The sequence below is a fragment of the Mustela erminea genome, chromosome 18 (assembly GCF_009829155.1).
Source record: "Mustela erminea isolate mMusErm1 chromosome 18, mMusErm1.Pri, whole genome shotgun sequence".
Classification (NCBI taxonomy): Eukaryota; Metazoa; Chordata; class Mammalia; order Carnivora; family Mustelidae; genus Mustela; species Mustela erminea.
In genome coordinates, this window is record NC_045631.1 from 57,384,218 (window position 1) to 57,398,143 (window position 13,926).

Sequence of the window (13,926 nt, forward strand, 5' to 3'; positions counted from 1 at the left end):
GGCTCTTGGCCATGACACCATCTCACAAAGGCCCTGCCGATGGAATGTTCTGGAGGCCCATTTGGGTCACTGGATGTCGGCGTGACTGCTTTCATATGAGGTGGCATTTACCAGAAGCTCACCCAGGGCCTGGCGTCACCCTTACTGTGTCGTACCTCAGCCATTGGTCCCAGGCCCGCTTTACGGGTGCTTCCTTTTCTGTCACAGCGAGGGGGGAACTGAGGTCCAGAGAAGGTCAGGATCTCGCCCAAAGCTGCATAGCTGCTAAGGGGCTGACCTGGCTCTGGGCCTGGTCCAGCAACTCCAGAGCCCGTGTTTCCCCCACTGAGCTCTTGATAGCCATTCACGAAACATGCGGCTGTGTGGGGGTTAGTTTTTATTCCTTTGCAAGATGTTTCAGATCAAAGAATTCACAGCCCAGGGACAAGATACCCTTTGTTAGCTCTTTGCCTTGATTTGTTTTGGTTTGGAAAACGTAGGCACTGCAGTGACAGTCCGGGGGCCACGTGGTGATAGCGTTGGGTGCCTCTCCCAGGGCTTGCGTGGCTCCTGAGCGGGCTGCGTGACCGGGTGCCGGGCGGATGCTCTCTCAGCATCCTGGACGAGGATCTGACAGCAAACTGAACTGAACGGCTCATGAAGTATGTCTTGGACCTACTAAGTGCCAGGCTTGGCCAGCGGTGTTGGGGCCCAGAGATGAGCCTTGTCCTTACTTCTGTGGAGAAGACAGGAACCAAGAAACAGAAATAAGGAATACAAGTTTAGTCACTGTGCCTGCTCTGAAGGGTTAGGGACAGAAGGCACTAGTCACACGGGGAGGTCTGGGAAGCCCTTTCCGAGCTGGTGGTACTTAAGCTTGATTCTGTGGGAATCGAGCAGCCAGCTGTGGGAAGGAGCCAGCTACGGGAGGAGCTGGGAGAATTTGAAGTAGAGTGAGCAACAGGTACAAAGGCCCTGAGGTAGGCATAAGCTTGGTATGTTGGAGGAAAAGAGCCAACGTGAAAGCCAATATGGCAGAGCAGCGTGAGGGACAGGCGAGGCCCACAGGGCATGGGGCAGCGGCTTTGTCAGCTGTGGTGAGACCCTGGGACACTATTCTGAGAGGTGTGGGAATTTGCCAGAGGGCTTACCACCAGGGAGTGCTGGGACCTGACTTCTTTTTATAAAAGAGTTCCAACCAGTGTGAAGAAGGGAAGCCCGGGAGCTGGTGGCAGAAACGGGGAGGAGGTGGAAGGATTGGGCCCCCCTGGAGCTCCTTCTGGGGCACGAGATCATTTTCTCCTCTGTGCAGAGAGTCCACTTTCCTCTCGCTGCCTGTGCCGCTCTAATCCAGCCCCTCGCCCTCATGGCATCTTTTGCCCTCTCCTGCCTGCCCCCAGCTGTGCTGCCACCTCTCTGGGCTGCTGGCTCAGCCTCTGCCCACAGGGCTGCTCACCAGGCTGAGGGCAGAACCCCAGGCCGCTCTGCCTCCACGAGCATCCTGCTGTGGGGGGCAGAGACCAGGGTCAGGCGGCCTGTCTTTGGGCGGGGGACCTACTGTCAGCTGGTTCAGCGCCGTCTCTGGTTTCTTCCAGTCCCGGCCTCTGCCTCCCTCCCCCCTCCCGCCCCTGCCCTGCCCTTCATCCCTTTCAGAGCGGAGCCCGCGCCACCTCCTAGCTCCGTCCCGGAAAATAGCAACCATCCATCAAGACCGCGGAGCCCATCAAACCCCACAGGCACAGCCATAAATTGCAGGGACATTGTTGCTTCTGGTTTCAGGGAGAGAAATGGTGGGTGTGTTCAGGGCATGGGGTGGGGGGGGGGTTGCTGCTTGCTCACGCCTCGCCTGTGCACAGACACTCCAGCTCCTGCCCCATCTAAAGCCCCTGGACTGACCTGTCCGGGCTAGGCAGGAGGGAGTCCGGCAGACGCGCGCTGCTGTGTTTCCAGCAAACTGTTCACCTGCACTTGGAGTCCTCACTTCGAAATGATCCGTGGCCTGAACAACCCCCACGGTCCTCCCCCGGCCCTGCTGGAAGCTTCTGGACTGTTGCCTCCTACCCATGGTTGGTATGTCCTCGGGGAAAGCAAATTTGCTTTTTTAGCCTAGGAAAACCTAATTAGGGGTTATTTGCAGATTTGCTTCGAATGGCATCATATTATGTATCCTAAAGCCAAACAGTAATGATCTCCGAATTTCCCATAAGGCTTCTCTGCAGTAGCAGAGACGACCAGCATCTTAGGCTGTTGTTATTCGAGTCAAATAGGAGTCCGTATCTGCTGAACGCTTCTGTGTGTGGAGTCTGGGCTGGGGTTTCTAGACTCTGTTCTCAGAGGGACCCTGCTGGAGAGGGGCAGCCGCACCCGGCCGTGTGCACAGCGAGAGGCTCAGCAGGGCTGTGTTGGAGAGTCCCAAGCTCACTGCAGTGAGGGGCAGACTCGGGGCTGCATCCTGGCTGCTGCCTGGCTGGGGGGGCCGGGCCGAAAGCAGGTCATGTGACTGCTCTGAGCCCTCCTCGCCTCTGTCCTCATCTGTCCGTGAGAGAGAATGCTGGGTGGGCGGGGGGCCGGGGGGAGACCCTGCCTCCCCCTCCAGCCCCCTCCTCCTCCCCAGCCCTGTGGTTTCTCTCCCTTCCCCCCCGCTGGGTGAGCAGAGAGAGAAGTGGCGAGCTGATCACATTTGGGAGGGCCTAGAATCCCCAAGGAGGAGAGAGGGTTTGGGGTGAGTCTGCTGGAAGTGGGGGCGGGCGTTTCAACAAAGTAGCAGGAGCCAGGTGCTCCAGATGGAGGCAGTGAGCAAAACCACCCGAAAGGCTCCCATGTGGGAGGAGGGGCTGGAGGAGCTGGTGGCGGGGGGTGGGTGGGGGGGAGCGAACCCTGAGATTGAGGGCTGCGAAAACTGTCTACAGACTCTATACTCCCCGGTTTATGTCTTCAGTCTCAAATATCCGCATGCCCGCCCAGCCGGGTGTCGCGGGAACAACTCAGATGCGGCGTGTTCTGGACACACCTGAACCCCACTTCTCCCCAGCCCACTCCCTCAGGCCATGCCAGGCCCAGCCTTTCCATCGTCTGGACCCCCAGCCTTGGCGTCAGCCTCGACCCTTCTCTCTCTCGCTTGTGTCCTGTTCGTCAGCAAACTGTCCCCACCATCAGAAGGTGCTAGAATCCCACCTCTCTCCACTGACCACCACCCTGCCCTCCTCCCACTGACTCCCAACTCAGCAGCCAGAGAGATTATTTTAAAATACCAATTCGGTCAGGAGCCTCCTCTGTTCCCCACCTCCCCCGTAGCTCCCTGTCCCACCCAGTGGCCCATGACCCCCGTGCCCCCAGCCCCCTTGTCTATCTGGCTCCTCCCCTGCTGTCTTCCCACTTGCTCCCTGGGCTGCAGCCCACCAGCCTCGGCACTGTTCCTGCAGCACAGCCTTCTCCCTCTGGGCTTTTGCACAGGCTGTGCCTCTGCCTGGAATGCTCTTGTCTCCGATCTGGCCGGGTGAAAGAATCCAATTTCTTCTTCCCGCCGATTTCTCCCCTGACTTCCTTCAGTTTTGGCTCACGTATCACCAGCGGGTCCTTCCCCGAGGACCTGTTTCGAACTGCGCCCCGTCTCCCACATTCCCATCCCACCCCGTGTATTTCCATGCTTTGCTTGTCCGCTGTCTCCAGAGCTGGAACAGATGCCCTGTGAAGGCAGAGTTTCCTGCCTGTGTCACTTCTGGATCCCCGAGGTCAGTCAGCAACCGTCGGGGGAAGGGAGGGAGACGGGGAGGAAGAGAAGAGAGGCAGCGCACGCGCCCTCGGGTGCCCTGGGGGGTTGTGCCTGTGCCACTGGGCGCGGCGGGACAGCAAGACAGAAGCCTGGGGCGCTGTGGCCACCACCAGCCACCCCGGACGAGTTCCCGTTCTGGAAGCCGAGGAGGTCGGCCCATCTGGGAGGGCCCGGTTACCGCCACGTGGCCTGTAACGACCTGGTCATACCCCACTGGGAATCTGTCTTAGGAAGAGAATCCTAACTTAGGAACAGGCATATGAACAGCTTGGTCCTTGATGCTTTTTTACGGTGTCAAAAAGTGTGAGCAGTGGGGCACCTGGCTGGCTTCGTCGGTGGCGTGTGCAACTCTTGATCCCGGGGCTGTTAGTTCAAACCCCGTGTTGGGTGTAGAGATGACTTAAAATAAAATCTTAAATTTTAAAAAACCTCACAGAGTTGGAGCAACAATTGGAACGTCCCCCAGTGAGGAGGCAGCACGCGGACCGTGGCGGCTCTGCTGGGCGCTGCTTGTGCCGCCATCAGATGGGATGTTGACAGGGACCGGCAGGGATTCTAGGGGTAAGGGACAGCGTGAAGGGCAGGTTTTACAGTTACGAACAGAGTTGGACTGCGAGTGCACAGAATTCAGCAGGAGCCCAAGTACCGATACTCAGTGCAGCACGTCACGATCCCTGTCCCTGGGTAAGGGGATGAGGGTTTTTCCAATTTCCTTATGAAAAAAAAAACTCAAAAAATGCTTCTAGACATTCTTGGCCACCTGTGGCCCGAGCCAAGAGCCTCTGGGGTCTGCGTGGGAATGTGGGTGGGGGGGCAGGGCAGAGAACAAGTGACCCAGGAAGGCATCTCTGGGGACTGCTTTCAAAGGCTTGCCTCAATGTTGTCACACCCCATGCAGGGCCCTCCTTCCCAGAACAGCCTCTGGCTGGAGGTCGGGGCACTGGTCTGGCCCCATTGCTGGAAAGAGGCCAGACTGGTGGCGAGGGACTGGGTTAGCTGGGTGACGGGGTCAGGATCAGTCAGCCCTGCAGGGTGGAAACCTAGCCACTGTGACGGGTGTGAATGGGTTATGCGTCCTAACAAAGACAGAGATTCTCAACATCCCAAGTATTTGCCGTTGGAAAGACAGGGTGCACCTGCTCTTAGGCTCTCGGTGTGTCTTTAATAAAATATACATAGGAGATATTTTAGAAAATCCTCCAGGGGAAAACCAAGCCCTGAGATGTGGGGGCTGGCATCCAGCTCTTGTGTCCCCCTGCCCAGCCTCAGCACCCTGGCTCTGTCCCACTCAGGGGCACTGATCCCTCTCCCAAGTGCGGAAACCACACATGGCTCAGCTCTGGCTGTGTTCCTGTCAACAGCGGGAGACGATCCATCCTTCTGTCTGTCTGTCTATTTATCTAATATAAACGTAGATGTAGGGATGTGTGTGTGCATTTCTCAGTGCAAGAGAGAGAAGTGCTCTCTGTTCTTGCTCGGGGAGGGGCTGGCAGATCCTCTGGGGTGTTCAGAGCCCCCCACAGCATCCGGCAACCCGGATGGGGGCAGAGGGAGCCGAAGAAGCTGCCGAGGGGCACCGAGAAATTGGGGCGAAGGCTGGACGCTGGGGCTGGAGCTCCTTATGTCCCGTATGGTGTATGTGAGAGGGGACAGACAGACAGTCACAGAGAACATGTCTCCCTGTCCACGACACTCGTGTCTGTGTTTCCTGATAAGTGTGGCTGTGGGCACCTGGGTGCAGAGTCTCCGGGTTTTAAAAGGAAAGTGACTGGTTTCATGATAAAATAACAACTCCCAGCAAGCATGCTGGCCAGCTGCCGGAAATCGATACTCTGTTAATTGAATGCAACCTTCATAAATCATGGGAGGAACACGAAATTAAACCTCCTTCCCCAGGCGTCCAGGAGAGCCTGTTCAAGGGGCTTGGGAATGAGGGCCAAGTGGGTGATGGTCTCAGGGGCTGAGAGGAAGGAATGGGGCATCTGGGGGGCCTCTTGGGGGCCTGACACGAGGGGGTGACTGGAGCTGGGCCCCAGGGGAAGGAGCCACTGTGCCCCAGCCCTGGGTGGCGGAAGGAGCAGGGCATCTCCGGGGGCAGTGGCTGGCTGCAGCAGGGGTGGCCTTGGGGGGCCGTCTGGCTCCAGGAGGCCGCCCGTGCTAGGCAAGAGGGGCCGGCGGTCTGTGGGCATGAGGTGAGGGATGCTTGGGCCAGAGAACGTGGAGTACTGTGGATACTGGAGAATTCTCCAGGAGGCTCCCCAGGGCCTGCATAGCCCTATGGCCCCGAGAGCCGCGGCAGCCACGGGACCACCACATTTGTCGGAGGTGGCGTGTGAAAAGGTCCCAGGATTCTTGGTGGAGTATCTGCCCAGCTGCGGGGGGACGGTGGGACCCATCGGAGCCGATGCCCCAGTGGTCCTAAGAGCTTCCTGATAATGCAGAAGCTCCTTCTTCTCTGCCCCTACCTGGCACCCACAGCTTGCAGGCTGGGGCTGAGAACCTCACTCTCCTCTTGCTGACCGTGCCGCAGGGAGCCGCCGCCTCGGGGGTTATCTGCCGCTCCAGGGTGAACAGCAAAGGCGCCTCCTTCGGGGCCTCTCTTTAACCTCCAGCCTGCCCTCTGCCCACCTCTCCCTGACGTGGCCCTGGGTCTCCGCTACTCACGCTCAGGCCACCCTCTCAGTAGACCCCTTCAAGCTCGTCTGGTTTACCCACCAAAGCATGCACCAACGATAAAACAGGGGAGGAATAAAAATAAGCATCAAGTAGGAAGGATTAAAGGGACCCCGGTCACCTGCACCAGCAGGGGCGAGGCTGGGTGCCTCGTCCCCGTGAACTCCCTGCCTTGTAGACACAATTCCAGCTCTCTACCCCGGTAGCAGGCCCTACAGGGTTAGGAGTGGTGTTGACGGGGAGATGCCTTCTGCTAGAGCTCTTCTAGCCTTTACCACCTGCCGGGGGTACTGAGGGCTCCGCCCCCACGATGTCAGTCCCTAGCTCAGGGCCTTGGTCCTGCTCTCCTGCCTCTGTGCCCACCCTTAGGCACAGACCCCTTGCAGGTGAACTGGTACCTGATTTTTCCACATTAAAGCTGTGGCCCTGAGTGAGTGACTCAGCTTGGCTGTGCCTTGGTTTCCTCCTCTGCACAATGGGGCCCTTAGAAAGAGCCATGATGTTGTCGGGAGAACTATCGGGGGCCCCGTCGGATGGAGGCCGCCAAGCCCCGACTTCCCAGTTTATTCCCCTTCTTTGCGCGTCCCAGGCTGCTGCCCTGCTGTGGTCTGTGGTCTCAAGGCATCTGCTTTTGCTGTCCATTTTATAAAAGAGCATCCCAGGGAGAGAGGACGAATCGTAGATTATTTGACAATAGGCAGCGCTGCCCAAATGCTAAGTCCGGTTGAATAACAGAGACGCCAAGTCATTCCGATTTAAACAAGCTGAGCTCGTGAAATCAGACAGATGCCACCTGCGCTATTTAGAGCCCTCACGGGTGATGCTCCCGGGAAACGCTTATCGGGTGAAAATCCTCCAAAAAGGGATGTGCTTTGTTCTGCGGTCGGACATTTGAAAGTTCTTTTTGGGGACAGTTGACTGCTGTAGGTAGGGAACGTACGCGACCCGAGCGTTTGCTGAGCCTCTGCTCCACGCTGAGCCGGGCTCTTCAGCCTTACGTCGAATCCTGGGAGTCCCTCTGAGCTAGTCGAGATTATCCAGCTGTTATAGGAGCTGACCTGAGTTCAGAGAGGTCAGGTAACTTGCCCAAGGTCACACAGCTGCCCGTTGGAGTCAGGATTTGAAGCCTGGACCTCTGACTCTGAGGCCCTCCATCTTCCCAGTCTCTGCGTAATGTGGAGAATCAGCCGCTCCGGACTTGAGAGGTCAAGGGCGTGTCTGGCTGTTCTCCGTCTCCGCTGAAAGTAGCAGCAGGGGACGCTTGGGCTTCAGCAGGCAGAGCCGTTAGAGGGGTTTCTGACAGCGGGGGCCCAGGAGAACCTGGACTCTCCTTTTATTTTTTTGAATTTCTTTTGTTAGTTTTTTTGTTTTGTTTTGTTTTTTCCAAAGGATTTTATTTATTTACTTGAGAGAGAGAAAGAGAGAACACGAGGGAGAGGGAGAAGCAGACCCCCGCTGAGCAGGGAGCCCAGCATGGGGCTCGATCCCAGGACCCCAAGATGATGGACCTGAGCCAAAGGCAGACGGTTCACTGACTGAGCCACCCAGGCACCCCGCAGACTCTCTTTTTGTGATGGACTAAAAACCATTTTCCCTCAGTTTTGCAGACCGTGATGCATTTGTTTCCTTGGGCTGCCATAAAAAATGACTGCCAACCGGATGGTTTAAAACAATAAAAATGATTTTCTCTCTCGGTTCTGGGGGCTGAAGTCTGAAATCCAGGCATCAGCAAGGCCTCATTCCTTCCTAAACCCCGCGGATCCTTCTCTTCCCTCCGTCTCTTGGTTCCTGGTGGCCCAGGCTTCCCCTGGCTCGTGGCGGTCTTCACATGGCCTCCTCCTCAGGACACCGAGGCCCAACCTGATTCAGCATGACCTCATCTCAACTAATTACATTTGTAAAGACCCTATTCCAAATAAGGTCACATTTTTTGTGGTTCTGGGTGATGTGAATCTACCACAGGGAGGGGGGGCGTTACTCAGCCCCGCGCGGGGATGGAGCTCTGGGCACATGTCCCATGCTGGGCAGTAGTGCCAGGCTCCGTTCAAAAGCACGTTCCTGTCCTTGAGGGCTCAGGACTCCACTGGGACTTCTTTTTTCCTTTATTTCCTTTTTTTTTTTTTAAGGTTTTGTTTTTGGGGTGCCTGAGTGGCTCAGTCAGTTAAGTGTCTGCCTTCAGCTCAGGTCATGACCCTGGGATCCTGGGATGGAGCCCCGCATCAGGCTCTCTGCTCAGCAGGGAATCTGCTTCTCCATCTCCCTCTGCCCCTGCTTGTGTGCTTTCTCTCTCTCACTCACTCTCAAATAAATATATAAAATAGTTTTTAAAAAAGATTTTTTTAAGTCATCTGTACACCCAACCAGAGGTGTAGGGGCTCACACCTACAACCCCAAGATAGAGAGTGCCATGCTCCACCAGGGACTCAGCCAGCCCCCCCCCCCGACCTCCACTGGGGGGTTTCAAGCCGGCCACTCCCAACCATGTCCCAGCACATGGGGGACTCAGAGGAGTGACCTCGCTCCCAAAGGGTGGCCAGAGCAGACCCTCGAGGGAGAGACCCCTTCAGGAAGGCTTGAAGCAGGGTCCCTTCTCAAGTCTCCAGGGACCGGGCAGGACCTCCCACTTGTCCCTGACAAGGGTTGTTTGTGCTCTGGGGTCTCTGGCTAGAAGTTGGGAGGAGTACGCACTCCTTCCCCGCCTGGGAGCTCCCCCGGTGTTCCTCGGCCGCCCATGCTTAGCACAAACCCTGACCTGGCAGCCGCGAGCTTCGGGCCTTCTGCACGGTGGCCACCGCCTGCGGACAGCAACACTTTCCTCCGGGCAGAGGAGTGTCCGTCCTGTCCCCGCAGGTCAGCAGGGAAAGCAGCTCCAGAATGCTCTCTTGGAATGAACTGCAGAGCGCAACAGATGCCGGGGCATCCTCTATGGAGACATGTCACCCGCCAAGGGTGACATCTGCTTCTTGAGGCCAAAGTTACCTTCGACATCACCACAGTCTGTGGCCCTCCGCAGACCACAGTGTGTGAACAGAGCAGCAGCATGTCCCTGTTTTAACTTTTCACAGAGGAGGCGGGTGGGGAGAAGTAGGTCTACAGAGGCTCCTTTGGGGGCGGTAACGAGGAAAAGTGGAGAAAGCAGCGCCGGTCTACTGTCCTGCCACCGCAGGCCTCCATTATTAAGGAGGAGGACGCTGAGGCACAGAGAGCCTAAGTGACTCGCCTGGGGCCGCACAGCTCCCGAGAGGCAGATCTTCAGCTCCTCTGTTTTACTACAACCTGGAGAGACGCTGGCCTCCGTCTTCCCTGCGGTGTTCCTCGGCCACCTGAAGACCAAGGAGAATTACCCCTACTTCCTCCTGTCTGAGGATGTTTTGAGCAAAAGCAGCATCATCTCTGAGTGCTCTCCTTCTTTGTAATCTCGTAGAAGGCTGCTGCAGCTGAGCCGTGCCCTCCAAAAAGACATGTCACCGTCTGAATCCCCAGTGCCCATGAACCTGGTCTTCCCCGGAAGTGGGCCTTGGCAGGTGCGGTCAGATTAAAATGCGGTCACACTGGATCAGGGGCCCTCATCCAGTGACGGGGTCCCTGTAGAAAGAGGGAATGTGGACACACAGAAGGCCAAGGGACAGCAGGGGCAGAGGCTGGGGGATGTGTCCCACTAGCCACCGCTGGCCCCTCCCGAAGCTGGGGAGAGTCTTCTTCCCTTCTTCCCAGCAGGAATGCACCCTGCGACATCTTGGGTTCGGACTCCCGGCCTCCAGGACTGCGAGGGAATAAATTTGTGGTCATGTGTTACCGTGGCCAAGGCACACTGGCTTCTGCTGGTTTTTCATTTCTTTTTGAGACGGTTGATGGGATTATGTGTGTGTGTGTGTGTGTGGACATGCAAGTGTGTCTCGAGGGCTTGTATGCCCCTTCCTACCACTTCCTTCTGTTGCCACCTCACCCCATGACTGCCTCTTCCCCTGACCTCCTGTCTCCCGCACCCTCTGTGGACGGGGCCACTGCCTGACCTCTCCACGTGCAAGGCAGCGGTGGGAGGGGTGGGCGGCCTGAGGGGACAGGCAGCCGTCACCATTGTGCCTCCTCTAGACGACAGGCCACCCAAGAGGTGTCCTCCCTTCTGTACTTCCCACTTTGTGCAGCAGTGAAGTCCCCGTCCTCGTACGGGGATAGACGGAGCTCAGACAAGGTGCGCAGAACCAGACGAAGTGCGAATCAAAGGAACGGAGTTCGTGTGTTGGAAAGGGCAGGCCGCTTAGACAGCCCCACCCCCGGGGGAGCGGGGTCCGTCTCGACACAGGCCCTCGCGATGAGATAAATCCTGCATGTGATGTCTCAGAAACGTCTCTGAGAACTGAGTAGTAATCAACGCCAGGAAGTAAATTCTCCAAAAATAAAGGCAGCGCGAGTCTTGGTGGTGGGCGGAGGGCTGTGATGTTTGTGGCGGTAAATGTGTTTAAGATCCTGGGGAGAATTCAGACTCGGGAGCGCAACAGTAATTTACTAGAGGCTTAATAGTTGGCACGTCCCCAGGCTGCTTTGGGTGGAATTTATTTTGGCACAACGGAGCCCCTCTGGGAGGAAATGGAGATGCAGGCTCAGGGCAGCTGGCCGTGCCCGGGAAAGGGCCTCTGTTGCCTGGATGTCCCGGGCCGGTCCCCCAGGCTCTCCCAGAGAGTTCCTCCGCCCGCTTTAGCTTCAGTTGCTGCCCCTCAGCACGCGGGGCACACGCACGTGGGGGTGAGTGTGCACACACGCCTGGGACACGTGCACGTGTGTGTGCAGCGGGTGCTAGAGAGCCCCTCCAGCCGGGCGGGGGCGGGGGGCACACGCCTCCACCTCTAGGCCCAGCATCGGCCGTCGCTGCGCTCCGGTGGGGGCGTGGGGGTGCCAGGAGCGCTCACAGCTGCCCTCGCCCGTCCCCCTTCCCAGGAAGGCGCCCGCGGCGGGCTGTGTGCGCTCACCCCTGGCTTCTCTCACTAGGTTTCCCCCTGGGGCTGGCCTCATGGAGCGGATCCAGGCCATCGCCCAGAATGTGTCGGACATCGCCGCGAAGGTGGACCAGATCCTGCGTCACAGCCTGGTCCTGCACAGCAAGGGTGCGGCCCAGGGCACTCCTTTGGCCCCAGGAGGCCAGTGTGTTGGGCGGCCCTGACCCTCCCCCCGCCGCAGCTCTCCCGCCTCCGGCCTCAGGCTCTGGGTGGGGTGACTTGGGGTTCACCCCACTGGGACTTGTGTGAGAACAGAGGTCCTGGAGTCCCTGGGGGGCCCCCTCCATTTTTCTTGATGTGGGGAGCAGCAGGCTGGGGGCCCCCCAAGAGGGTTACATTTGGCTGGGTGCGTGAGGTCTGCCTATCCAGACACTGGGCCATTCAAGCTGGCTCCTCACTGGTTCCAAAGCCCGTATGGGAGGTAGGGGGCCTGTGGCAGAGGGGGAAACCCCGGGCGTGGGCACCCCCTGGCAGGTGGCCTCAGGTGAGGAAACCCAGGGGAGGGAGGGCAGTGTGTGCTCCTGGACTAACCCCTTCCCCCCAGACCTGGGCTCCCCCGAGGCCCCCAGCATGCTGACCTTCTCCCCACACAGTGTCTGAAGGCCGGCGGGACCAGTGTGAGGCACCCAGTGACCCCAAGTTCCCTGACTGCTCAGGGAAGGTGGAGGTGAGGCTCGGGCTGAGGATGGGGTAGAGGGGACCGGGGGGCCCTGGCCCCAGACCAGCTCTGAGATCCTGCTCCTGGCAGCGATGTCTGCCCAGCCCCCAGCCCCTGACCCTGGCGGAGGCCAGCCTTAGGGCTTCTCTGCATGGGCTGTCTGCGGGGCCCACCAACCCGCACTGCCTACCACGATCACGTTTCAGGGTTCCCGGTATTTTGTTACAGCAAACAAACTGTTAGTAACACCTCCAGTGGCCTGCATCCCCGCCAGTTCAGACCCAGACTGGATCTCTTGAGTGGCCCTGTCTCCCCATCCCTCCCCATCCTTGCGACCAGCTGGACTGAGAAAGGCCCCCGGCCCCTCCCCCGGGTGCTCACTTCCAGGGGCCCATGGCTGCGTGAAGTCTGTCCATCTGGGAATGCAGTCCGTGGCATGAAATCCAGCTCCTCTCCCGTTCCGAACTCCCCAAGAGGGTGGGGCAGCGGCCCTGGGCCCCCCTTCCTCGCTGACATGTGGGGATCCCCGTGGGTGGGCTCCTGACCTTGGCCTCAACCGGATCCTACTCTCTGGAGACCAGCCAGGCCCCGAGCTGCTGCATCTCCCACTGTTTGCCCCGGAGCTTTCCCTGAGTCTGTCACCACCTGGCCTTATACTTCCGGGGCCCGCCCCTTTCTGGGCCTGGGGGACAGTGGTCCTGCTCAGGCTTTCTCGGGGTTCTCAGTGGCCAGGACTCAGGGCTGGGTCGTGGGGCTCTGGTCTTTCTCTCCTCTCTGCTCTGGCCTTGCTGCATTCTTAATGTGTGTCCCAGAGGCCCTGTCCTGAGGGACCGTGGGTCCCCAAGGACACGCCCGCAAAGAGCCTGCCAAGGGCGTGGGTGGGGCTGTGCCAGCACCCTCGCCTAGGCTGGCCCTCTCCACAGTGGATGCGTGCCCGCTGGACCTCTGACCCCTGCTATGCCTTCTTTGGGGTGGACGGCACCGAGTGCTCCTTCCTCATCTACCTCAGTGAGGTTGAGTGGTTCTGCCCCCCGCTGCCCTGGAGGAACCAGACGGCTGCTCAGATGGCCCCCAAGCCCCTCCCCAAAGTCCAGGTAGGCCTGGGAAGTGGGTAGGCCTGTGAAGGCTGGTGGACAGGTCAACAGGCCTGCTTGGGTGGGACATCCTTAAGGGACAACAGGAGGAGCTCTTAGACCCCGGTAAAATGAGGCCGGCCAGCCGTGCCTGGTGGGGGGGTGCGTCCCAGCCTGCCAGCCTTCTGGGGATGTTGCAAAGCTTGGCCAGTTTAAGGGCCAAGCTGGGGCCCTGGAGGCACCGCTAAACAGGCTAGGATAATAGTAACAATAGTGTCGCTCCTGGAAGGCTTCCAGATGCTTTGTCTGTACTGAAACCGCCCAGCAGTCCCTTATGCAACCACACTGAACAGGTGGCAGGTCTGAGGTCTGGGGAGTGCAGTTAGTTCAAGGCGTCCTGTTACTCCAGCTCCACTGAAAGGTGGCCCGGCCTCCCTGCTGTCCGAGGGCCAGCTCCGACCACCACCCTTTCTGTCTCTATGTAGCAGCTGAGACGCCTGGGGACTGTCATTACTGGCCACCCCCGAAGGGCTCGGGACAGAAGGATGACCAGAGCTGGACTGGGACAGACCGGCTTGGCCGGGTGGCTAGTGTTGGGTGGTGAGAGCAGGGCTCCCCAACTGTGGGGGTCTGTGGGCCTTTATAAATGGCAGGAGAAGCTAGAGTAGGCCGCACCCTCCCGGGAGCGTGCCAGCCCCTGTTCCCAGAGCAGCAGGTGATGGGGCTGTTGTGGCTTTGGGTCTGAGGGCTGAAGAACCCAGGTCTGGGCCCCCCTCC

At 58.7% G+C, this 13,926-nt stretch overlaps 1 protein-coding gene across 1 annotated transcript in view; it reads left to right on the forward strand.

Annotated features, from left to right (window-relative positions):
• Window positions 1–13,926, forward strand: part of MGAT5B (alpha-1,6-mannosylglycoprotein 6-beta-N-acetylglucosaminyltransferase B) — a 64,875-nt gene that overhangs the window by 13,728 nt on the left and 37,221 nt on the right. The window contains exons 4-6 of the mRNA XM_032321789.1: window positions 11,411–11,526; window positions 12,012–12,085; window positions 13,000–13,170. Coding sequence (XP_032177680.1) covers window positions 11,411–11,526; window positions 12,012–12,085; window positions 13,000–13,170 — 361 coding nt within the window. The remainder of the gene's footprint in view (window positions 1–11,410; window positions 11,527–12,011; window positions 12,086–12,999; window positions 13,171–13,926) is intronic.